The sequence below is a fragment of the Eurosta solidaginis genome, chromosome 5 (genome assembly GCF_040869045.1).
Source record: "Eurosta solidaginis isolate ZX-2024a chromosome 5, ASM4086904v1, whole genome shotgun sequence".
In the NCBI taxonomy this organism is placed as follows: Eukaryota; Metazoa; Arthropoda; class Insecta; order Diptera; family Tephritidae; genus Eurosta; species Eurosta solidaginis.
This window is the reverse complement of record NC_090323.1, coordinates 268698110-268725771: the sequence shown is the minus strand read 5'-3', so window position 1 is coordinate 268725771 and position 27662 is coordinate 268698110. Positions and strand designations below refer to the sequence as shown.

At 33.7% G+C, this 27662-nt stretch overlaps 1 protein-coding gene and 1 long non-coding RNA gene across 3 annotated transcripts; one reads left to right on the top strand and one right to left on the bottom strand.

Annotated features, from left to right (window-relative positions):
• Nucleotides 1-208: 208 nt before the first annotated feature.
• Nucleotides 209-19322, bottom strand: LOC137251819 (uncharacterized). Of its 2 annotated transcripts, XR_010953366.1 has the most exons (5): nt 18753-19321; nt 18082-18680; nt 16274-18017; nt 581-711; nt 209-490 (listed from the first exon to the last, which is right to left on the bottom strand). It is a non-coding gene; the product is annotated as an uncharacterized lncRNA (long non-coding RNA). The 2 variants fall into 2 exon arrangements; XR_010953365.1 differs by having other exon boundaries at nt 16274-18680; nt 18753-19322.
• A 6638-nt stretch (nt 19323-25960) lies between these two features.
• On the top strand, nt 25961-27005 carry Cp18 (Chorion protein 18). Its single transcript, XM_067790438.1, has 2 exons — nt 25961-26120; nt 26214-27005. Exons 1-2 carry the CDS (start codon nt 26106-26108, stop codon nt 26898-26900), a joined length of 702 nt encoding a protein of 233 aa, XP_067646539.1. The 5' UTR covers nt 25961-26105; the 3' UTR covers nt 26901-27005.
• The last annotated feature ends 657 nt before the right edge of the window (nt 27006-27662 follow it).

Below are 27662 nucleotides of genomic sequence, written 5' to 3'. Positions count from 1 at the left end.
GGGTAAATGTTTTTGGAAAATTATTTTATTGATGTTTTTGATTTGTCTGAATTACATTTGCCCTTTCTGAAATTTATTTGCCCATTTCCCAAATAGATTTATACAAACAACCACATTTTTGTTAAAACGTAGAAAGATATGTATATATGTACATATATAAGTATATAAGATACTAAAATCGAGCGAATAATAAACTTCAAAAATGACATCTATTTTAAAAATATTTTTAATTAATTTATTACATTTTATTATTTACTCACTTTGACAATTTTACTTGAGTGACCTAATATGTTATGTAATATTTTTTTCATTTCTACCCAAGTGTAGGCATACCATCAGGACCCGGTGGTTCCGGCCCACCTCATCGACCCCGTAGGCTAGGGATACGTACGGATGATGATGATCCACTCAGAATTTGTGAACCGGGTGGGTCAAGTGGTAGAACATTTTCATTCCGAGCAGCAACTGACGGCAATTAGTAGCAGGATAGCTGTGTTCAATAAAAATATACAATTCAAATATTACATAATACAAGTCCACACATATGAAGCTATTTCAGTGAGTGAGGTTGGTTACTAACCAATTTCTCGTATTCCTCTTGTCGAATTCATTTTGATAGTATCGTCGATAAACACCAAAGACAAATTCTTGCGATATAATGGTTATGCTGTTTGCTTGACTGGAGATAGATCACGTATATTGAACCGCACACTGAAATGTTTGATTTAAAATTAAAGATTGTGGTAAGTCCTAAGATTTAATTAAGCTTTAAAGGTCTAATACAGTAGTCGCTCACAAAGTAGAACCTTCAGTAATTAGAATGTCCAGAAACTAGAACCAACTTTTTCAATACATTACCTACACGCTCTGAAATTAGAATCTTTAGAATTTTCGATTCTAATTTCTGAGCGTATTTCATTTTTTTGTTGCAAAATAAATATAAAAAGGGGAATCCCCAATTTATTCATGTTACGCTCGGTAGTCGTTGGATTTTCGTCGCGGTTGTGTACAGTTTTTGTTAGTTTTTGTATGAAATTCGCTACGCTTGCACGTGTTTTGGCATTGTTTGTTTAAAAGTAAAAGTAATTCGCTGAAATGCCAAATCAACGTAAGAATAATATAATAAAATTGTCATTGGAAACCAAAGTTCAGATCTTGGAAAAGCTTGACGAAGGTATTCAAGGGAAGCGGTTATCCCTAGAATTTGGTGTGGCGCCATCTGCAATCCGCTATATCAAATCGAATAAATCATCAATTTTAAACGCTGTTTCTAATACCTATCATACCTGCAAATTGAAGATTAGTTATGAAATTTTTGATTAATTTTTGGCTTTTTTAATGTATTTTTTATCGATGTATTTTATGTATTTTTAATGAAAAAATATATTTATTGTAATAGGAGGTTTTGGTTTTTGTATCTTTTTGATATAGCGTATATGTACATACATATATGTATATTTAATAAAAAAAAACATGTGATATGTATTGTACTGGATTGTTCCTTATGTTTTCTCTTTTTTATACTCAGCGTGCTTTGCACAAACAGAGTATATTAACTTTGATTGGATAACGGTTGGTTGTACAGGTACAAAGGAATCGAGATAGATATAGACTTCCATATATCAAAATTATCAGTATCGAAAAAAAATTGATTAAGCCATGTCCGTCCGTCCGTCCGTCCGTTAGCACGATAACTTGAGTAAATATTGCGATATCTTCACCAAATTTGGTACACTAGCTTCTCTGGACCCATAACAGATTGGTATTGAAAATGAGCGAAATCGGATGATAACCACGCCCACTTTTTATATATAAAAATTTTTGGAAAATACAAAAAACCTGATAATTTAGTAAATAATACACCTAGAATGGTGAAATTTGACATGTGGACTGATATTGAGACCATTGAAAACAAGTGGCACCGCCCACTTATGATAAAATCAATTCTACAAATATTATTAATCATAAATCAAAAATCGTTAAACATATCGCAACAAAATTCGGCAGAGAGATTGCCTTTACTATAAGGAATGATTTGAGGAAAAATTAACGAAATCGGTTAAAGACTACGCCCACTTTTATATAAAAGATTTTTAAAAGGGTCGTGGACGAATAAAAGAAGCTATATCTTCGCAAAAAAGAGCTTTATATCAATGGTATTTCATATCCGAAGTGGATTTATAACAATAACAAGGAAAAACTTCAAATTTAAAAAAATGGGCGTGGCACCGCCCCTTTATGACTAAGCAATTTTCTATGTTTCGGGAGCCATAACTCGAAGAAAAATTAACGGATTGTAATAAAATTGGGTACACATATTTTCCCTATCGCAGGAAATATTTCGGTTAAAGACCACGCCCACTTTTATATAAAAGAGTTTTAAAAGGGTTGTGGACGAATAAAATAAGCTATATGATTGCAAAAAAGAGCTTTATATCAATGGTATTTCATTTCCCAAGTGGATTTATAACAATGAATAGGAAAAAATGCAAATTTAAAAAAATGGGCGTGGCACCGCCCCTTTTATGACTTAGCAATTTTCTATGTTTCGGGAGCCATAAATCGAAGAAAAATTAACGGATCGTAATGAAATTGTGTACACATATTTTTCTTATAGCAGAAAATATTTCTAGTAAAAATGGACGGGATGGGTTAAAGACCACAGCATCTTGGATATAAAACAAGTTTAAAAGGGTCGTAGACTAGAATAATAAGCTATAACTTAACAAAAAATAGTTTTGAATCAATGATATTTCACTTATCAAGTTTTATTGTAAGAGGAAATGGGGAAACATTTTTTTAAACGGGCGGTGCCACGTGTTATGTAGAAAAGTAATTTATCTGAAATGAAATGTACAATTGAAGCTCACGCTGAGTATATAATGTTCGGTTACACCCGTACTTAGAGACATTTACTTGTTATGAATAAAATTGAATAAGACAAAATGTCATTGCAGTTTTTTAAAGCAAATTGACTTAACTTTTAAGGTTTTATACAAATAAAACAAGTAAGAACGGGACTGTCTTCGGCTGTGCCGAAGACTTCATACCTTTCATGAATGGGGCTGAACAATAATCTTATCCCGTTCGTAATCTCCGAATAATCGGATGTATAAGATAAGAAATATATAGTAAACAGATCTGCATACCTTAACGATTTTTAAGATAAATATAAAATTAAAAACAGGTAGGTACTTTGTGTGAGGATGCAAAGTTTCTGGTTTTTTGTGGTCTGCGTGTAAAAACTATGACTGCGAATCACGTATTTCAACAATATATTGCGTAAACGTAACTATTTGATGAAATTTGATGAATTTTTGAAGCTTCTAGCCGTAAAAAGGGGGCAAAAATTGAGTTTATATGGGGTATATAATATATGTATATACCACCGATCTCTATGATTTTTTCAGACAACAATATATGCTATACACGTAAGCATTTGGTGAAATTTGAAGCTTCTAGCTGTTAAAATGGGGAAGAAATTGCGCAAAGTTTCTTATCTGAACAATCGGTTGTATGGGATATATACTATATATACCACCGGTATCTATGATTTTCTCAGACAACAATATATACTATACACGTAAGCATTTAGTGAAATTTGAACATATCTAAACAATTTTTAAGATAAATATAAAAAAAAAATAGGTAGGTAATCTGTGTGAGGATGCAAAGCTTCACGTTTTTTGTGGTCTGCATGTAAAAACTATGACTACGAATCACGTATTTCAAAAATATATGACGTAAACGTAACTATTTGATGAAATTTGATGAATTTTGAAGCTTCTAGCCGTAAAAAAGGGGCAAAAATGACAGTTTATATGAAGTATATAATATATATACCACCGATCTCTATGATTTTTTCAGACAACAATATATGCTATATACGTAAGCATATGGTGAAATTTGAAGCGTCTAGCTGTTAAAAAGGGGCAGAAATTGCGCAAAGTTTCTTAACTGAACAATCGGTTGTATGAGATATATACTATATATACCATCGATCTCAATGATTTTTTCAGACAACAATATATGCTATACACGTAAGCATTTGGTGAAAGTTGAAGCTTCTAGCTGTTAAAATGGGGAAGAAATTGCGCAAAGTTTCTTATCTGAACAATCGGTTGTATGGGATATATACTATATATACCACCGGTATCTATGATTTTCTCAGACAACAATATATACTATACACGTAAGCATTTAGTGAAATTTGAACATATCTAAACAATTTTTAAGATAAATATAAAAAAAAAATAGGTAGGTAATCTGTGTGAGGATGCAAAGCTTCACGTTTTTTGTGGTCTGCATGTAAAAACTATGACTACGAATCACGTATTTCAAAAATATATGAGGTAAACGTAACTATTTGATGAAATTTGATGAATTTTGAAGCTTCTAGCCGTAAAAAAGGGGCAAAAATGACAGTTTATATGAAGTATATAATATATATACCACCGATCTCTATGATTTTTTCAGACAACAATATATGCTATATACGTAAGCATATGGTGAAATTTGAAGCGTCTAGCTGTTAAAAAGGGGCAGAAATTGCGCAAAGTTTCTTAACTGAACAATCGGTTGTATGAGATATATACTATATATACCATCGATCTCAATGATTTTTTCAGACAACAATATATGCTATACACGTAAGCATTTGGTGAAAGTTGAAGCTTCTAGCTGTTAAAATGGGGAAGAAATTGCGCAAAGTTTCTTATCTGAACAATCGGTTGTATGGGATATATACTATATATACCACCGGTATCTATGATTTTCTCAGACAACAATATATGCTATACACGTAAGCATTTAGTGAAATTTGAACATATCTAAACGATTTTTAAGATAAATATAAAATAAAAAATAGGTAGGTAATCTGTGTGAGGATGCAAAGCTTCACGTTTTTTGTGGTCTGCATGTAAAAAGTATGACTACGAATCACGTATTTCAAAAATATATGACGTAAACGTAACTATTTGATGAAATTTGATGAATTTTGAAGCTTCTAGCCGTAAAAAAGGGGCAAAAATGAGAGTTTATATGAAGTATATAATATATATACCACCGATCTCTATGATTTTTTCAGACAACAATATATGCTATATACGTAAGCATTTTGTGAAATTTGAAGCTTCTAGCTGTTAAAACGGGGCAGAAATTGCGCAAAGTTTCTTATCTGAACAATCGGTTGTATGAGATATATACTATATATACAACCGATCTCTATGATTTTTTCAGACAACAATATATGCTATATGCTTAAGCATTTGCTGAAATTTGAAGCTTCTAGCTGTTAAAATGGGGTAGAAATTGCGAAAAGTTTCTTATCTGAACAATCGGTTGTGTGAGATATATACTATATATACAACCGATCTCTATGATTTTTTCAGACAACAATATATGCTATATACGTAAGCAATCGGTGAAATTTTAAGCTTATAGCTGTTAAAATGGGGTAGAAATTGCGAAAAGTTTCTTATCTGAACAATCGGTTGTATGAGATATATACTATATATACAACCGATCTCTATGATTTTTTCAGACAACAATATATGCTATATACGTAAGCAGTCGGTGAAATTTGCAGCTTATAGCTGTTAAAATGGGGTAGAAATTACGAAAAGTTCCTTATCTGAACAATCGGTTGTGGGGGATATATACTATATATACGACCGATCTCATCAATTTTTTCAGGCAACAATATGTGCAATATACGAAAGTACATGGTGAAGTTTGAAGCTTCAATCTGTTAAATTGGGTAAGATATTACAAAAAACCCCTTTTTCTGAAAAATCGGTTGTATGGAGGATATATGCTATAGAGGTCCGATCCGGTCGGTTCCGACAAATGTCTAATCGGACACCCAAATACACCCGCTCACCAAATTTTATCAAGATATCTCAAAAATTGAGGGACTAGTTTGCATACAAACAGACAGACGGACAGACGGACAGACGGACATGGCCAAATCAACTCAGCTCTTCAACCTGATTATTTCGGTATACTTAATGGTGGGTCTATCTATTTTCCTTTAAGGACTTACAATTTTCGGTTTCGTGACGAAATTAAAATACCATTTCATTTTCATGAAAGGTATAAAAACAGGTAGGTACTTTGTGTGAGGATGCAAAGTTTCTGGTTTTTTGTGGTCTGCGTGTAAAAACTATGACTGCGAATCACGTATTCCAACAATATATTGCGTAAACGTAACTATTTGATGAAATTTGATGAATTTTTGAAGCTTCTAGCCGTAAAAAGGGGGCAAAAATTGAGTTTATATGGGGTATATAATATATGTATATACCACCGATCTCTATGATTTTTTCAGACAACAATATATGCTACACACGTAAGCATTTGGTGAAATTTGAAGCTTCTAGCTGTTAAAATGGGGAAGAAATTGCGCAAAGTTTCTTATCTGAACAATCGGTTGTATGGGATATATACTATATATACCACCGGTATCTATGATTTTCTCAGACAACAATATATACTATACACGTAAGCATTTAGTGAAATTTGAACATATCTAAACAATTTTTAAGATAAATATAAAAAAAAATAGGTAGGTAATCTGTGTGAGGATGCAAAGCTTCACGTTTTTTGTGGTCTGCATGTAAAAACTATGACTACGAATCACGTATTTCAAAAATATATGACGTAAACGTAACTATTTGATGAAATTTGATGAATTTTGAAGCTTCTAGCCGTAAAAAAGGGGCAAAAATGACAGTTTATATGAAGTATATAATATATATACCACCGATCTCTATGATTTTTTCAGACAACAATATATGCTATATACGTAAGCATATGGTGAAATTTGAAGCGTCTAGCTGTTAAAAAGGGGCAGAAATTGCGCAAAGTTTCTTAACTGAACAATCGGTTGTATGAGATATATACTATATATACCATCGATCTCAATGATTTTTTCAGACAACAATATATGCTATACACGTAAGCATTTGGTGAAAGTTGAAGCTTCTAGCTGTTAAAATGGGGAAGAAATTGCGCAAAGTTTCTTATCTGAACAATCGGTTGTATGGGATATATACTATATATACCACCGGTATCTATGATTTTCTCAGACAACAATATATGCTATACACGTAAGCATTTAGTGAAATTTGAACATATCTAAACGATTTTTAAGATAAATATAAAATAAAAAATAGGTAGGTAATCTGTGTGAGGATGCAAAGCTTCACGTTTTTTGTGGTCTGCATGTAAAAAGTATGACTACGAATCACGTATTTCAAAAATATATGACGTAAACGTAACTATTTGATGAAATTTGATGAATTTTGAAGCTTCTAGCCGTAAAAAAGGGGCAAAAATGAGAGTTTATATGAAGTATATAATATATATACCACCGATCTCTATGATTTTTTCAGACAACAATATATGCTATATACGTAAGCATTTTGTGAAATTTGAAGCTTCTAGCTATTAAAACGGGGCAGAAATTGCGCAAAGTTTCTTATCTGAACAATCGGTTGTATGAGATATATACTATATATACAACCGATCTCTATGATTTGTTCAGACAACAATATATGCTATATACTTAAGCATTTGCTGAAATTTGAAGCTTCTAGCTGTTAAAATGGGGTAGAAATTCCGAAAAGTTTCTTATCTGAACAATCGGTTGTGTGAGATATATACTATATATACAACCGATCTCTATGATTTTTTCAGACAACAATATATGCTATATACGTAAGCAATCGGTGAAATTTTAAGCTTATAGCTGTTAAAATGGGGTAGAAATTGCGAAAAGTTTCTTATCTGAACAATCGGTTGTATGAGATATATACTATATATACAACCGATCTCTATGATTTTTTGAGACAACAATATATGCTATATACGTAAGCAATCGGTGAAATTTGAAGCTTATAGCTGTTAAAATGGGGTAGAAATTACGAAAAGTTCCTTATCTGAACAATCGGTTGTGGGGGATATATACTATATATACGACCGATCTCATCAATTTTTTCAGGCAACAATATGTGCAATATACGAAAGTATATGGTGAAGTTTGAAGCTTCAATCTGTTAAATTGGGTAAGATATTACAAAAAACCCCTTTTTCTGAAAAATCGGTTGTATGGAGGATATATGCTATAGTGGTCCGATCCGGTCGGTTCCGACAAATGTCTAATCGGACACCCAAATACACCCGCTCACCAAATTTTATCAAGATATCTCAAAAATTGAGGGACTAGTTTGCATACAAACAGACAGACGGACAGACGGACAGACGGACAGACGGACATGGCTAAATCAACTCAGCTCTTCAACCTGATTATTTCGGTATACTTAATGGTGGGTCTATCTATTTTCCTTTAAGGACTTACAATTTTCGGTTTCGTGACGAAATTAAAATACCATTTCATTTTCATGAAAGGTATAAAAACAGGTAGGTACTTTGTGTGAGGATGCAAAGTTTCTGGTTTTTTGTGGTCTGCGTGTAAAAACTATGACTGCGAATCACGTATTCCAACAATATATTGCGTAAACGTAACTATTTGATGAAATTTGATGAATTTTTGAAGCTTCTAGCCGTAAAAAGGGGGCAAAAATTGAGTTTATATGGGGTATATAATATATGTATATACCACCGATCTCTATGATTTTTTCAGACAACAATATATGCTACACACGTAAGCATTTGGTGAAATTTGAAGCTTCTAGCTGTTAAAATGGGGAAGAAATTGCGCAAAGTTTCTTATCTGAACAATCGGTTGTATGGGATATATACTATATATACCACCGGTATCTATGATTTTCTCAGACAACAATATATACTATACACGTAAGCATTTAGTGAAATTTGAACATATCTAAACAATTTTTAAGATAAATATAAAAAAAAAATAGGTAGGTAATCTGTGTGAGGATGCAAAGCTTCACGTTTTTTGTGGTCTGCATGTAAAAACTATGACTACGAATCACGTATTTCAAAAATATATGACGTAAACGTAACTATTTGATGAAATTTGATGAATTTTGAAGCTTCTAGCCGTAAAAAAGGGGCAAAAATGACAGTTTATATGAAGTATATAATATATATACCACCGATCTCTATGATTTTTTCAGACAACAATATATGCTATATACGTAAGCATATGGTGAAATTTGAAGCGTCTAGCTGTTAAAAAGGGGCAGAAATTGCGCAAAGTTTCTTAACTGAACAATCGGTTGTATGAGATATATACTATATATACCATCGATCTCAATGATTTTTTCAGACAACAATATATGCTATACACGTAAGCATTTGGTGAAAGTTGAAGCTTCTAGCTGTTAAAATGGGGAAGAAATTGCGCAAAGTTTCTTATCTGAACAATCGGTTGTATGGGATATATACTATATATACCACCGGTATCTATGATTTTCTCAGACAACAATATATGCTATACACGTAAGCATTTAGTGAAATTTGAACATATCTAAACGATTTTTAAGATAAATATAAAATAAAAAATAGGTAGGTAATCTGTGTGAGGATGCAAAGCTTCACGTTTTTTGTGGTCTGCATGTAAAAAGTATGACTACGAATCACGTATTTCAAAAATATATGACGTAAACGTAACTATTTGATGAAATTTGATGAATTTTGAAGCTTCTAGCCGTAAAAAAGGGGCAAAAATGAGAGTTTATATGAAGTATATAATATATATACCACCGATCTCTATGATTTTTTCAGACAACAATATATGCTATATACGTAAGCATTTTGTGAAATTTGAAGCTTCTAGCTATTAAAACGGGGCAGAAATTGCGCAAAGTTTCTTATCTGAACAATCGGTTGTATGAGATATATACTATATATACAACCGATCTCTATGATTTGTTCAGACAACAATATATGCTATATACTTAAGCATTTGCTGAAATTTGAAGCTTCTAGCTGTTAAAATGGGGTAGAAATTCCGAAAAGTTTCTTATCTGAACAATCGGTTGTGTGAGATATATACTATATATACAACCGATCTCTATGATTTTTTCAGACAACAATATATGCTATATACGTAAGCAATCGGTGAAATTTTAAGCTTATAGCTGTTAAAATGGGGTAGAAATTGCGAAAAGTTTCTTATCTGAACAATCGGTTGTATGAGATATATACTATATATACAACCGATCTCTATGATTTTTTGAGACAACAATATATGCTATATACGTAAGCAATCGGTGAAATTTGAAGCTTATAGCTGTTAAAATGGGGTAGAAATTACGAAAAGTTCCTTATCTGAACAATCGGTTGTGGGGGATATATACTATATATACGACCGATCTCATCAATTTTTTCAGGCAACAATATGTGCAATATACGAAAGTATATGGTGAAGTTTGAAGCTTCAATCTGTTAAATTGGGTAAGATATTACAAAAAACCCCTTTTTCTGAAAAATCGGTTGTATGGAGGATATATGCTATAGTGGTCCGATCCGGTCGGTTCCGACAAATGTCTAATCGGACACCCAAATACACCCGCTCACCAAATTTTATCAAGATATCTCAAAAATTGAGGGACTAGTTTGCATACAAACAGACAGACGGACAGACGGACAGACGGACAGACGGACATTGCTAAATCAACTCAGCTCTTCAACCTGATTATTTCGGTATACTTAATGGTGGGTCTATCTATTTTCCTTTAAGGACTTACAATTTTCGGTTTCGTGACGAAATTAATATACCATTTCATTTTCATGAAAGGTATAAAAACGTTCAGGAAATAGAATTTTTCAGAAATTAGAATCACCCTGAAAACAAAGTGGTTCTAATTTGTGAGCGTCTACTGTACTTACAAATCATCGCTTCTTTGCAAAGCTGTCTATCGAAAAATTACCAAGCCACCTAAACACTACAAAATCGTAATCGTGAGATTTTTAGGCATGAGCAGTGCTGCTTAATTTTTTTTTTATATTGTACAAAATTGTATATACATACACTGGAATTTTGTTTGTATTTTAAAAAATACAAAGTAAGGTTTTAAATATTTCGGTTCCGTGATTCGTTCGTTAGGTTCATTTCTATTTTTCTTTATGAATCAATTTAGATTAAACATTTTTTCTTAGTCCCATAATATTTTTGAATAAATTTTAGTTGTCAATTTGTTAGTGTAAATTTGGTTTTCATAGCCAAATGCGTGAGCTTCAAATGAAAGTGCTTATTTTTACACTTTCAAAGGCAGGGTTGATCAAAAATTTTTATATTGATGTGCAAATCACAGTACCTATACAAAATTATATATACACTGAAAATTTTTTAAATTGAACGAAAAAAAAATATATATATTTATTTTAAATGCTTAAGCAATTCTGATGGTGTAAATTTGAATATCATACCGAACTGCCTAGGCTTCATTTGGAATTGCTTTTTCATTGCACTTTCATATGAATCGAATTTATATGTGAGGGCATATTGGTGTGCTATGAACATTTTTTTTTATATCCAAAGTGTGAATTTGTATATGTGTCTATTTTTCAGGGCAACACAAAAACAAAAGTGCTATAAGTGCATAGGGGTTGAGCAGCTCTGGCCATGATTCGATTTGTTTTGTTTCTTTTTTGTTAACTATAACGGAAATTTTCGTGAGTGGGACAAAAACATCACGTCGGATATAGCCGACGTACTTATTTGTATTTTTGCACAGTTGCAAAAAAAGTGTCATTGCGTGAGGACGTAATATTTTTGGTAAGTTTTATTTTTTTACTTTCTTTTTCCCTGTGTTATTTTTGCTTTGACACTGAAAAAAATTAACTTATAAAAATCGAAATAAGTGACACATCGTCTCCAATTGATGTCTTCAATAAAGTATTTAATAACAACATCATGGAGCTACTTATTAGCTGTACAAATGAATACGGACTTAAATTAAGTAACCAGCAGAGAGGTAGCAGATTCAAAAGGATGATGAAATTTTCACCCGTTGATCGTCCTGAAATGTTAAAATTTTTAGGTTTGTGTCTACTTCAAGGGCAAGTTAAAGTACCAAAGATTCGTCAGTTATTTTCGAAATCTGCACTATACTATCACCCGGCATTCTCTGCGACAATGTCCGGCAGAAGGTTCGAACAAATCTTGAGATGTCTTACTGCTAATCATGTGCGAGGCGAGTCACATATGGCAAAAATATCTAATTTCGTAAAATTGATAAATCAGAGTTTTCAAGCTGCTTTCTGGCTGTATGAGCAAATTGTGCTAGATGAATAGTTGTTACTCCATAAAGGTAGACTCGCTTTTCGTCAATACATTAAATCGAAAAGGGCACGATTTGGAATAAAATTCTTTCAACTATGCGACTCATCCAGCTATGTTTTAAATATTGAAACTTATAAAGGTAAACAACCAGATCCAACGAAAGGTTCAAAAATCGACGCAATTGTTTATCGACTTGTTACTCCATACTTTGGGAAGGGTCATCACCTATTTTTGGACAACTATTATAACAGTATAAATTTATCTCATGATTTATTGCTGCTCAAAACTCACACTACTGGCACGTTAGGAAGCAATCGAAAAGGTAATCCAATTGAAGTGACAAAAAAGAAATTAAAAACAGGTCAGTATATTTGGAAAAGACAAGGAAAGGTGTATGTATCAAAATGGTACGACAAAAGAGATGTCCTATGTATCACCACCGGCTACAGTCCACAGATGGTTATAACAAAGAACCGATTTGGGGTAGAAAAGTCAAAACCACTTGAAATTGTGAGATATAATGAATTTATGGGTGGCGTTGATCGCACTGATCAAATGAATTCTTATTATTCAAGTCCTCGTAAGACGATTCGGTGGTATAAAAAGTTTATATTCCGAATGCTAGATTTGGCAGTACACAATTCATTTTTGTTGTACAAAAAAATATTTCCGGCAAAATCAAAAATGGAATTTTTAACTTTTAGAGAAGAATTGATATATGCTATGATAGATTTGCCGAAATCAAAATTTCATCCAGAAAAACCTAGTCGCAAACGTAGATTGACAGTTCCAATTCAAATTGATCATTTTTTGGAAAACATACCCCGTAAAGGTACAAAAAAACAATATATTCGATGTCGTCAATGTTCTAAGAATGGCGTTCGTAAGGAAACCAGTGTTCGATGTGCTGGCTGTGAAGTTAAATCTGGACTATGTGTTGGCAATTGTTTTACTGATTGGCACCAACAACAATCGTCAAATCTAGAATAACTTTTTTAGGTTCCCTTTTTTTTATTCTTATATATTAGTTTTTAGTTTAAAAGTATTTGGAGATATATAACCTGCTTATTTTATAAACATAAATTTTATATATGTACACAAAAACCAAATGAATTGACTGTGAAATCGATTTTTTGTTTTAATTTTTATTTTTTGCTTATTTTAAAAACATTAATTTTAGTTATGTACACAAAAACCAAATGAATGGAATGTGAATCGAATTTTTTTTATTTTTTTTTTAAATAAATGAACATTTATTCTATGAAACTGAATATTCTTTCATATTATTTGTTGTATTTTAGCCTAATTACACAAAAAGAAAAATACACTTTTATTGTCAGATAATGACGACGTGTCCCACAGTAACATCATATTGTATGAAATAGGACATGTCGGCTCTGTCCGACGTCGAGCATATCCGACGTGTCCCTATAACAAATCAAAATCCCTAACTAGGACACGTCGGTGTATGTCGACATACTATAATTTTATTGTTTTGAGTAAAAATTAAATATTCAATAAACCACAAACCCAAAACTGAAATCGGAATTCAATTATCGGTTTTATAAGCCAAATAAATGCATGTGTCATTCTGATAACATTTACTAAATTTCGTGTGTCCGCAAAAGGGTTAAAGTGGAATTATTTTACTTTATTATACTCCAATTTTAACAACCGTACTTGAATATATATACAAATGTATTTTGTAATATCTTCATAATTTCTATCCAAGCGTACGCTGGCCATCAGGTCTCGGATTGCCACCTCGACCGATGCTCCTTTGTGACCCAAGGGTACCCGAATATAGTGATTGTTCGGCCGGGGTGCGTCTGCTCCTAGAGGTAGGTGGGCGCACCGGGGTCGATCTCAATAAGCGGGTGTATTTGCAAATAAATAAAAGAAGACGAGAATTTCTCGTTATAATAGGTAGGCTTTATTGTGTAGAGTTAAGAAATATAAAGAGGTTACAATATGACCTGATTAAAGTAATGATACGGCAGAGATCGCTGGCGGCAGATGTGTACATGATGGCTGTTGAAATCCAAAAGATTCGGTTGTATCGAAAGCGACAACCGTTGAACCGCAAAATCCTCCGTTTTGGAGGGGAAAGGCACCCACACATCAACCTCGACATGCATATGCATGAGTGCTGACAAAATGCACCCATACACGTGAATGTACATTAAGTCGAGTATCGAGTATCGATTTGCAGAGTTGCATTAGGTGATCGCAATCAGATGCGGAAAAGTTAGGCATCCTGCCTAAACAGTGATTCATCGTTGGGGCTACGTGGATTGGGTGGGCCACGTGAGAATTGCAATACGAGTTGTTGTCCATTAACCCACTATATGAAGCCATTTTTATGAGTTAGGTAAGTATGTAGGTAATTAACCAATATCTCGTATAACTTTTCTAGTATTCATTTTGATTCTATCGTGATTAACACCATGATATTGGTTCCATACTAACATTTTTACGATACACACTAGGTATTTATCTACATCATACAGCGAAAAGCTATCATATAATATTTTATTTATAATTTAAGCATTGTACCGTTGAACGAAGAATAATCATTGCATTAGTCTTTAAAATAAATTGCAAAATATATCGTGGGGTAACTGTTGAAACTCATCAAGAACAATTTTTGGAGAAACCCGACCTATTGCATAAAATGCACTATTTTTAAATATTAATATTTTGCATGAAGTTTATCGTTCCCTTTCTTTATGATCAAGTCTATAAATAAATTCGAAGAATAAGAACGATACATTTTATGCAAAATATCATGTCTTCTGTTTTGTTGATCTTTTATGTAGATCCTTCAATTGCCTATAAGAATATGTAGGTACTGGTCAAAGTATGCATTAGCATATTTTGTATATGACTCGCTACCATTAAACCAATCAAATATGCTTACAATTAAAAAAAACAAACAAAAAAAAAATAGTTTGAGTTATACTTTATGTAGGATATTTCTTTGTAGTTTATAAGCATATTTTGCAGACAAAGTTTTACCTATTTCCTGCTTATTTTTAGCAGTCGGAGCTAAACTATGAATATGATGGAAAAAATATGGGCAAAAAGAAAGAAAACTATAGAAAAAACCGATGATTTTTTTCTATTATATATTTAATGAAAAACAGTAGTTCGGATTATGACATGCGTTCATTTAATCCATTAGTGTTTATTCCATTAATGCGCGGTTTTAGAGTTTCTAGAATTTAGCCCTGCCACTTCGGCTGCTTAAGCTAAAGTGAGCAGCAAAATTGAAGCACAGGTCATAAGCCAAGAAAATTACAACAGCCAAGTGGTCGCGCCCGAGTTATTGACCCGAAAATGGGTAATCTGGCCGGCCAGTGCAAATCACCAAAGCAAGAGACTAAGCTTTTGTTTTGGATTGACTAAGTGACTTATTAATTGTGCAATTTGTCATACAGGTTTTGCATTTTCTTGTTTTTTTCTTTGTAACTCACATATAACCGATACCAATAGATATGGTTAAGTAAAACTATGATTATCACCAAGGAATTATAGCTACTACAACTTTGCCAGGGTCTTAATACTTTCGATGTTCAAAACAGTATTTTCACTATACAAAAAGTGATAAAATATTTTTTTATATTATTTTTTTATATTTTATTACTTATAGCGAGTTCTACATCACGATCATATTATTTATCTAGAAAATGATTAAGGCAAAAACTCTCACAAAGTTTTACGAAGAGATATTGTGAATGAAAGGAAGCAATAAAATTGGCTTTTAAGATAACACTGGTAGAAGACGTCAAAAGAACTCGTGATAATAAAAGCAGCGAAAACGATTTTAATCTGGCAAAGAAAGGAATGGGCGAAGATAGTGATGCATCTGTAAGTGTGCGTGGATTGGGCAGGCTACGTGGGTTAACTGTCGCCACTGGCATTATACCAAAATCGTCATTCTAAACTGCAACTGAATTTTTCAAGTATGTTTATATTGGACGTTGTGCATAAAAATTGTGCATTGGCTCAGACTAGAGCCCTTATTGTTTTTGGTACATAAAAAAGTACCCACTTTACCCTCATTGACGCTTGATTAGCATTAAGAGCCGACTATATGACGTTATTTCAATCATTTACGTCACTAATTTTTAAATGTTTTAGAAGTCCTTTTGACCGAACCAATTAAGTGAATAAAAAAGATAAACGCACAAAAGAAAACACGTTTAATTAACAGCTGAACAATTCGCTTTTATGGAAAGAAAACTTTATTGAAGTGCTTCTTCTATAAACGTCACATTTCAACTGTAGTTAACGAAGGTAAAAATAGTAAAATAGAATACAGAAAAAAGGGTTGCCATCTTTGTTTCGACATTGGATAATTCCAATACTAATCAATTTCTCGTATTACTTTTGTTGTACTCGTTTTGATCTATCAATAACAATATTGTGCCTTAATACACAAATTCTTACTATATTTACTCGATGAAGATGAAATATGAACTTTGTTGAAATAACCCCCTGAGGTTTATAACCGACTATCGGACGAGCTCTTTAAACATGGAGGGGACGAGTTGGTAAGAATATGCATCAACTCTACCATCTACCACCAGATTGGAGTGTAAGTGTGCTCTGGCCACAACAGATCAAAGAAGATCCCTGGGAGATGTACCGCAGATTTGCAATATGTGAGATTTAGGTTAGACAGGAAAGTGTTGAACCTACTTCAGTACCCAGATCGAAGTTGCGCCTAAGCTTATGGTGACATCATCTGGAGGAGGAGGGATGTTGCGACGTTCAAAGCTAAATAAGGTCGTACTGCTTCACGACAATACACTGCGTAAGTCCGCCATTGAGACAATTTAAGGCCCCTGTTTTAGGCTTGTGTAAACATATTTTCCTTTGGGCCTCTGATGAATTGCGGCATGGCTGTGTTAAAAGAGTTTCGCAAGTAAAATGCCTGGAGAGATCTTCTTTTGTTCGGCCACGTTGGGTTAGGTCAATAATTATCTCTATTATTGTTATATTTACCGCGGCGGCGATGTTACGTATTTTACTGTAATCGGACAAGTGTCAACGTGGCCACAGATTCACGGAAAGGAACGTGTTTCCCACTATGTACGCATTAGCTACTTGATGGTTTTATGAGGGCCTTATCGGTCAAAAGATGCATTAGAAATTGTTATCATTCATCATTATGATCTCACAAAGTACGCCACAGGTAATACATAGAAGGTCGTAACTGGCAACTTTTCTTATTGCTGAACGCACTTTTCATAACCAGAATTTTGTTCTTTTATCCGCGCTTCTGATATTCTACCCTCTTGTCCTAATTCAACTTAAAAAAATCACTTCATGTCGAACATCTTTTGTAGTATACTGGGCACGTTTTCCCGCCGTATCTTAAAAGTTTACATAGGTTCGGTGTCTAAGGCAATGAAGTTAACTGGACGCTGAATTTTCAGCCGCAATTTTTCATATTGTACGTTAGCTTACTAGCCCAACGCTGACAACTTCCAACTGCCAGGCAGAAAGTGGCATTGTTCACCGGGATTAATATCGTATTGTGTATGTGTTTGGACCGCCAAGTCCTCTGTCCACCAATAATAAGGTTGGTAGCCTATGAGTCTACAAGTCGCCTCAACTGACCACCATATCAGAAACACGTTTCTTTCATTAAGAGCTTGTTCAGCTAATCCGAGACGGAACTACTCCAGAACATAAAATGAGTGAAGTTGAAGCGTGTATGCGAGCTTTTCCCACTTCTACTCGAAAACATTTCGTTCATTGTGAATACACATTCGTACGTGCAGGTAGTGCAGATCTTTAATAAAACACTTTATTTTCCATATACACTTATGGAGGTGCGAAATATATATTCTTCTTACCTACTGACAACCGTGCGCCCAGAAATCTGAGTCGCCTTGTTTGTAGTGTTGGCAGACTCTCTCGACTTTATCTCCTCTTTAACCTGACACCTGTAAGAACTCTCCCTGAAAAATTTTTCAATTTGAAAATAAAGGTTGTGCCTTTCCAATACAAGAATGACAGAGGGTTTTAAGGTCTCACAATCAACCCGGTTAGTCCACAGGAAGTACGTTGCTCTAAAAGTATTTTCCTCGATTTTCCTCAAACTTGAGCCAGCGGTGGTCGTGCTGGACTGCTACTTTGTTTATACCGTTTCGGAACTTTTCCTGGTTATTTCAAATTCATTCCCTTCAATGTTGCTATGCTCGAGGGTCAAGCTAGGGATATTCGCCAATATTTTTTAAATTAAAACAATATTTTTAAATGAAATTAACTAAACAATTTTACTTGTAAATAACAAGTTATATGTAGTACATAATCTGCCAAAAAATCACAGAATTTCGCATGGTCCCGATTATTTCCCACAGCCACAATTGCCACTATTTGGAAGGCAGGCGCAGCCACTCAGTTCGGATGTCAACTTCAATGCAACCAGCACAATGCAGATGCTCAGCGTTAACTAAATTGTGGGCAAAGAAAATTGATTAATTTTCTTGTAAAATATTTGAAATCAAAATCGTATGCAACTCACAATAACTCGTAAACTCGGCATAATTAAGTTAAATTGCGTTGAAGGTTCGCTCTAAACTAAATTCAAATTTTGTCTAATTGTTTTGTTACACTTGCAGTTACATATTTTGATTATGCACTAAAGACATATTTATTAATACACAAAAATATTTAAATTATGTAAACAAATGTATGTACGTGCCGCAAATCTAGATCTACTGTGGGTGCTCATGTGATCTAACAGCCCAGCCCATTCATATTTTGCACGCTACAAATTTTTCAGCGTTAAAAACAAAACTTGCATAAAATGCCTAAAAGTGCACTATGAAAAGCTGTAATTTGTTATTTGTGCTTTTTTCTATTTTTTTCTTTCATTTTTTAATTTTTTTTTTGTGCTACCGTTAAGTAGGTCATGTACTTGAAATCTCAACATTGACCGCAAAATTTCTTGCTTCTTTTCGCAACTTTGCTATTTTCCCAGTCATTGTGCTCTAAATATATTTCCGTTAATGGGTACGAACATTGGTTTGTGTGCGCGTGTGTATTAAAAAAAAAAGCAGCACAAAGTTAATGAAAACCCAAGTAAACACAAACATTTTTCGCGCTCACCTCGATGCAATTTTATTATGATATTTTTCTTATTTCAAAATTATTTTATTTATTTATTTGAAATACATTTTTTTTGTGCAATAAAATTTTATCAAACTTTTTGTTTTTTGTATATAAAATATACCAACACAGCAGAAATAAGCAGAAGTAAGCTTTTAAATATAAAAATCGCAAGTCTTTTCGATGCATTTGTTTATGCATATTTCCGCGTGTACATACCTAAAAACATAGTTATTATAAATGTATCAATATTTACTAAAGCAGAGTATTACAATTCGTTGTACGATTTGAGTGTACAGTGGTTTAGTCATGCACATCACTTCTATAAAAATTCCACAAAAGAATCAAAATATAAAAAGAAGTAGGGAAATCTAAGTCCGGGTAAAACCAAATATTATATGTACATATATTTCGTGGGGTGGGCCAGAGAAATATTTTGTTTCGTTTTAATTTAGTGGCTTGTTGTTGCTTGTTCGAGAGAAAAGTTCTTCGAAAGATTTATGGACCTCTACGTGTTGGCGATGGCGAGTACCGAAGAAGATTTAACGATGAGCTATACGAGCTATACGCAGACATCAATATAGTCCAGCGAATTAAAACGCAACGGCTGCGCTGGCTAGGCCATGTTATGCGAATGAGAGATGACGCTCCGGTCAAGAAAGTGTTTGTATCGGAACCCGCCTATGGAAGCAGAGGTAGAGGGCGGCCCCCGCTCCGTTGGAAGGACCAGGTGGAAAACGATTTAAACTCCCTTGGTGTGACCAATTGGCGCCGGTGCGCATCTTGCGCAACCAATATAAAAGTCTCTTATCAAATATCAACAAAAATCAGCTGTTCTATCAATCAATTAAAACTTACATCTTGCGCTGCCATCTAGCGTATGATAGCAACTGCCAGTACTGCAGTGCAAATATTCACAATAGTGCCATAGTACAAATAGATATCTTTGTGTGGTCACAATTGTTTATTTTTAAGAAATTATTTTAAATAAATATAGCTAAACAAAAGCGCTACGACCAAAAATTGCCCAAAGCTCGCTAATAGCCCGAATCTCCATCTTTACATTCAAAGCTTTATTTAGAGATTTGGATTCCAAATAAGAGCGAAAAAGGGACCCGTACATAAAAACAGCAATTAGAAATAATATATATGATACAAATTTCAGCCTTTTATTTTAATGTTTAGAAGTACTTCATCGAGACTGAAAGTTCTCCACACGATTTGCACGGAAAAACTAAAGTTGCTGTGATACACCTCTAAACAATAATAACAATATTTATGCTTTATAACGATCCGTATTGGCATCCCGCTTAATAAACCTTGATCATAACAGTATTCCTATAAATTTACGCGCTATCACCTTCGGAAAAACTAGAATTTTTTTAGAAAGTGGGTTTTGCCACACCACGTAAGAAAAGTTTTGAATAATTAGTCCAAGTTTGTATAAATAGTTTATTAATTCATATATACCATTAACAAATAGAGGTGTGATTGTACCGGGTATTTACCATTTTTATGGCTAAATACCACCTGGAATATTCCTTTTTTGAATCTTTTTTTGGATATTTACAAATTATTTGAATCGAGGCTGCTTGGAATTACAATTCAGCAATTAAATTTATACGTCATTTGAAATTAAAAAAAATTCGTATTGATTTTAATTTGGCGGCCACCGTGGTGTGATGATAGCGTGCTCCGCCTACCACACAGAAGATCCTGGATTCACGCCCCGGGCAAAGCAACGTACAAATTTTAGAAATAAGGTTTTTAAATTAGGATACAATTTTTTTAAGCGGGGTCGCCCTTTGGCAGAGTTTGGCAAGCACTCCGAGTGTATTTCTGCCATGAAAAGCTCTCAGTGGAAACTCATCTGCTTTGCCCTTCCCTTCGGAGTCGGCATAAAACAAGTAGGTCCCGTCCCGCCAATTTGCAGGAAAAATTAAAAAGGAGCACGACGAAAATTGGAAGAGAAACAAACACTCGGAGTCAACAACTAGTCTGAAAGGAGTAGGTACAAATTTTGAATCGTTTGCACTCATTATGAACTCATTTAGGAGTCTCAAGTGAATGCTATATGAATTCTATCACGCTCATATTTTGCCTCTAACATAAGTCGTGTACAGGCCTCCTCATGATATCATATATGAGCCTTATTGGCCTCATATAATGCTAATTTTAAGCTCTTTTATGACGCTACTTCAGGGTTTTTGGGAAGAATTTTTGGCACATATCCGAAGCGGAAAACATAGGGGAGAAAATTGCTGTAATAAATCCCTCATGAGGACATGATAGAAATGAAATTAATATTAGTTGAATTACATTTTTATTTAGAATAAATTGTCGCAGAAAAATTTCTGAGTTTTTATTCCGGAGCTGCCTAGTTTACTAATTTTAATATTTTGCGTTTGTTCATAATTTCATCAAATTGGAGTCATAAAAAATTCTTAGGTGTTTTTGAGGCTGATATTTTTCACATATTTCGGACCCATATTGAACTCCAGAACTGTAAGCGCTTCGAGTATGTTTATAGGGTACACATATTTATGCAAACAGAGCCACCCCTAAAACATGCTCATGGCGCTCAAAATTTAAGAATCCGAAACAAGTCCAAAATAAGTGAGCAAATGTAGGAATCAGAAAAGCGTCGAAAGGCGTAGGAGGGTAAAAGAAAATTTAATTTTTGGCCTTTATTAAACGGCCTAAAAGCTCCTAACCTAGCATGCAAAAATTATAATTTTTGACATATTTTATGTTCGTCAAAGCGAGTTTGGAAGAAATATTTATACTTTGTTACGAAAATTTTTCATTTGCTATTCGTTTTTTGTATAGGCATCGACGTTTTTATTCTCATGGACGCTTCTCGACATTTTTAATGTGACCGCAAAGCTGCCACGCTCTGTCCTGGTGTGTCGAATTATATATGCCCCAATAAGCACTGACGATGACTAATAAATAGGCCAAATAGGTGTCATATAATCAGAGTTTATTAGAGTTAATAATGACGCCGGAAAGAGTTTCAGTATAGTATAATATGAACTGTGTAAAAGCCTTTAAGGCTCATGTCGCACTCTTATTTAGTCTCAAATTTTTCCTGGGTTAACTAAAATTTGGGTAACGGTTTGCTTAATCGGGTAAATATTTATTAAAAGCGCTTGATTACAGATTAAAACGAATTCCATTGATAGCGCAATGGATAACTACTCACCAATACATTACAAATCGGTTACATTTTGGATTGAATTTGTGTGTTTGTTTCCCATATTTTCCAAAAGATTTTACCCTTCTTTTGGGTAAATATTTGGGTATTTGCCCATTTTTGCCATATATAACTAATTTACTGGGTATTTACCATTTGGGTATTTACCCCTTTCCCATCTCTATTAATAACTTTGCTAACTGAACCAATTGAAATCAGTTTAGTAAATAGTTTCTAACTAAAATGACTGAAAACTTGCCATCATCTCTTGTTTTCAAGAAATATTTAAAAAAGTTATTGTAAAACTTCGAACGGTGGGATGGCGGAAGATTTTAGGTGGACACAAATTCACCCTTATGTTTGTGTTAGTAATTTTCGAGAGCTGCTATCGAATGTTGCTAATTTAAACGAATTTCCGTAATGTTTTGTGAACACTTTATAACAATGGTATTTTCCTGAAAGGTGGAAGGTACATATTTACTAGGCATTTTCAGGTAAAAAAATCATGAAAGGTCTAATCATGGAGAGCTGAATTATTAGTATGAAGTGTTAAGCTTCTCTGAGACACCAAATTTGTAACTTGTCCAGATTTGTTGATATGTTATGATTTGTTTCTGTATAGAAATAGTGTATTTTTATATGAATCAACCTGGTACACATTTTTGCACACTTTTCAGTGGTAAAAAGGTAAAACTTATCATATACTTACTTAAGTTAATACTTTGACTGCTCTTAAACAAATTACGTACTTTCGAGAACTACATTAATTTTTCCCAATTATTACAACAGCTAATAATAGGATCAACTTTTTTTAAATATTATAAACATCACCATAGAAATATTCATCAAGAATCATGGAATAAATCTGGCTAGCGTAGTTCGAATTGAACACTTTTGTCTCTTGGAAATACCATTAGTCTCCCTGTGAATGGGTTTAATTTATACAATTTTCCAAAATGACCGATGACCATGGAGATTTTCCATCATATAAATGTTTTATGTTCTTTTCTCTCGGAAAAGGGGTCCCCGAGTCAAGGGAGGAACTTTAACGCTGTTGCCTTCAAGCGCTTCTTCCAGTTAGATGGGTTGACATGGAAAAATCTATTCATAATTACTGGATATTGTTCAATCCCTGGTCGTGTTCATGAATGCCATAAAAAATGTAATAATTAAGGAACATCTTCAAAAAAAAAAGCAATGCAATTTGCGAAAAAAAACAGGCAAAGCTCCTTATAGCCTACCTCCTTTGTCTTACTCTCGCAACAAGTTTGAGTTTATGATATGCTAGTGTTGTTCCGATACCTTCTTGCCTGTGGGAAAAATCTCGTCCTATGAAGTGATAAAATGAAAATGCATATTTGGATAATTCACTAAAAATATTGGCCTAGTTTTCGGTACGCTGCTTGAACTGTTAAATTACCTAAATTTAAAAATTTTGGGTATGTACAGGCAATCCGAATCTCAGATTCGGATGCGGTTCGTCAAATCAGTTGTCGGTAAGTGAGTCTTGAAAAATGTACGGAATACTTTGATTTTATATGTATTCTGAAAATCGAGCATTTTCATACTTGAACGCAGAATCACTAAATGGTGAAAATCTTAAAATAAAATTATCTCCTTTAGGCCATATAGATATTTTCAATCCCTTTTCTTAATCAAATTTAGATCAAAGTTTGAAATGCACGAACCTTTCCGCAGTTTATGTCAGGATATCAAAAAAAAAAAAAAAGCACTCATACTTGATGCCTAAAATAATTAAAAATAATAATCTGACGCAGTGTAGCCCCCAGTTTTGTGTGATAATTGTACAACTGCTGCTGGTAGTCTCGTCCATTCTGATAACATAACTAATCAATTAATTAATTCAGTGTTGCTCGAATTCCGACGAAATTTTTAACAATATATGCTGTAACGATTATAAAGCTGAAACTTAAATTAAAACTTATAACGCATGCTTTTACATGCATGTTGAGAGTTTGCAACTGTGAGAAAGAGATAAAAACTTATCATTTCGTACATATCAAGAAACATTTACTATGTGGCTCGGAATCCCGTCCATCCCGACATTTAATATAATTCGAATTTTTTAGTGCCTGAAAATTTAATCTGCTAATTTGGTAAACTGAATGTACACTTTAAACATAAATGAACATATAAGTGGTTATTTGGCGACCTTTTACTTTGTAAATATGTATTTTAGCAGGCTCGATGTCCGGCGATGATAAATTAAAACGCAAGTTTTATTTATTTTCTTCCCAATATATTTCGATTACACACGGTAATCGTCTTCAGAGGAAATAGTTATCACGTCTTCATTGCTTGACGTGGAGTTTATCATAAAAAAAGAAGAAGTAAATAAAATAAACTTGCGTTTAAATTTATCATCGCCGGAACTCAAGCCAGCTAAAAAACATACTCATAAATGAACATATCTATTTAGTCTGTAAGATTTGATCAATTTGTTGATGAAATAAATAAAACATTACCAAGCATGACAAGAGTAGTCTATACTGTGCTCACCTTCTAGATACTTATGAAGGTACTTGTACAGGCGTTATATTACGAAAAGTACGGGATGCTTGAGCAAAGTTATAGATTATGCATTCATAGCTAATCGTCAAATGTTTTGCCGAGATATACGGCTGAGTATATTACGTTCCATATTATCCGCGCTTGGATTTTCTTACCTACATTTATTTATTTTTATTAAATTTTTCATAGTATATAGTATAGTTGTTTTAAAATACAGTACTATCGATATCGACAATTATATAATCAAGAATGTGGCAATACATTTTTTCTCGATATTAATGTTTTTGCCCCACTGTCCAGCGTTCAGTTACGCTTTAATGAGCCGAAGCTTGAATAAAACTTTGCATCTAAGAATAGCACAATTTTTTTTTTCGAAATTAAATAATCTCAGGCAGTCATTTTCATAAAGTTATTTGGATTGTTGTTTTGTACTACAGATGAACCAAAGTTTACCAAAAAAAACAAAACTCTCAAACCCTGAGAAACTCAAGATTTAAAAAGTTTTTCCAGCGTATTTCTTTCTTTTAATAGTAAATTTCTTAAAATTTAATTAAAGAAGTATTATCCTGGTCGTATGTAAATATGTGCATATATATGTTGTACAGTTATGTAGGCGTTTAATCTGGGAGTTGTTACATTCATAATAACATTTGAATGGCTTCACATTTCGCAACAATTTAAAGCAATAACAAACATTCTAAATATTTTCTAGTGCACATAATGCACTGTGGCTACATAAGCACAGTAAAAAAAAAAATAGTCAAAATGCCTTATAAACGAAAAAAAAACTTACAAAAATTACCTAAAAACATAATGTATGTATTAAAAATATGCAAAACCAAATATTTGCGCTTTCAGCGTAAGTATGACAAATAGGAAACCGCGCCCACCCCCGCCGTATGGCACAAAATCGTTTTGTCACGTAATGTCCAGAGGTGTTGAGTGCCTTGTTTTGCCTATAAAAACATTACACAAAATTGTTTGAACGCATTCACAAAATCTACTAACTCTAAACATCAAACAATAGATTTACGCAAAATGAACGCCTTCCTTGTAAGTGTCATCAGCGTAAAACTCAAATACTCCTATTCTTATTTGCGTAGCATTTTTTTGACTAATAATTTTTTCACTCTTGTCCTGTTGTAGTGTGCCTTCGCAGCTTTTGTAGCCGTTGCTAGCGGCAACCACGCTTATTCCGGTAATATTGGATATCATAGTGGTCCCGTGATTGGTGGAAAAGCATATCAACTTCAACCAGCTGTTTCCGTTCTCACAATTGCACCCAGCGGTGCTCACGGCGGTTATTACGGTTCTTATGGTGGTTCACATGGTGGATATGGTGCCGGTTCGTCGTATGACATTAATGCTTTGTTAGCTGCCGCTGGTGGCCACATTAGCCCAGAACAAGCTGCAAAGCTGGCATTGGCATTGCCATCTCCTGGCGGTCCCCTAATTGATCTCTCAGGTTTATCATATGCACCTCATCATTATGCTGTTCCTTCTCACGGAAAATTGGCCTATGCTGTTGCTGCTGATAATAAAGCATACAAAACTGTTGAATACAAGGCTCCAGTTGCATACAAAGCCCCTGCCGTGGAATACAAAGCCCCTGTCGTGGAATACAAAGCCCCCGTTGTAGAATACAAGGCTCCCGTCTCTTACAGTGCCCCGGTATACAAAGCTCCAGCTCACGTAGAATACAAAGCCCCAGCTCAGGCATACAAAGCCCCATCGAACTCATACAGTGCCCCAGCTAAGGCAAGTTATCCTTCAGCTGCTGCTGCCACTAGCTATGTAGCAGAAAAGAGCCACAAATCACATGCCGCTTATTAAAATCTGTGATATTACATTTTTTTTAGTTAATAAAATGTTCGTTATGATGCAATGCAGAAATAATAAAATGCGATAATTCGAACAAAGAAAATAACAAAAATACAAGATTTATTTAATTTTAAAGGTTTTATATATGCACATACGTTGAGAGAATAAAAAAATCGCTTTTTTTAGGATGACTCATTGAACAATAGAAAAAAGTTGTAAATGTTTGTGAGTGAAAAAAGCTCACTAAATACAATAAATTCTCTTATATTAAAAACGTATATAAGTATACATATATACACATATTCTAATTTTATAAAATTATGAGTACATAAAATATCGATATTATATATTGGCGATGGAAAGCTTAAAGAGATGGTACGAGTTCTTATTCCGTCCCCTCGCTTTCAACTGAGACTTTTAACATTGTGATGTCCTACGAAATGGTAATTGTTCCTAATATCAGACTTTTTTCAACGCGTTCAAAATTTGTTCAGTAGGTGGTTTTGAAACATTCGCTTACTCTGAAAGGAAGTCATTAACTAGTGATACAAATTTCTGGTTCAGAACTAGACCTAAAGTACCAAACAAGTACTACTTCTAGTAACTAGGTCTTCCTTAGCTCTAAAATCGACAGTTTGGGTACTTATTTTTCATATTTAACATTTATTTAATAAATAGACTATCAATAAAAAACTTTTTCTAGCTTGAAGAGTCTTCGACTATGACTTTCCACTGGTTCGGAACAATCGAAAGAGGAAATAAAATCGTACTTGA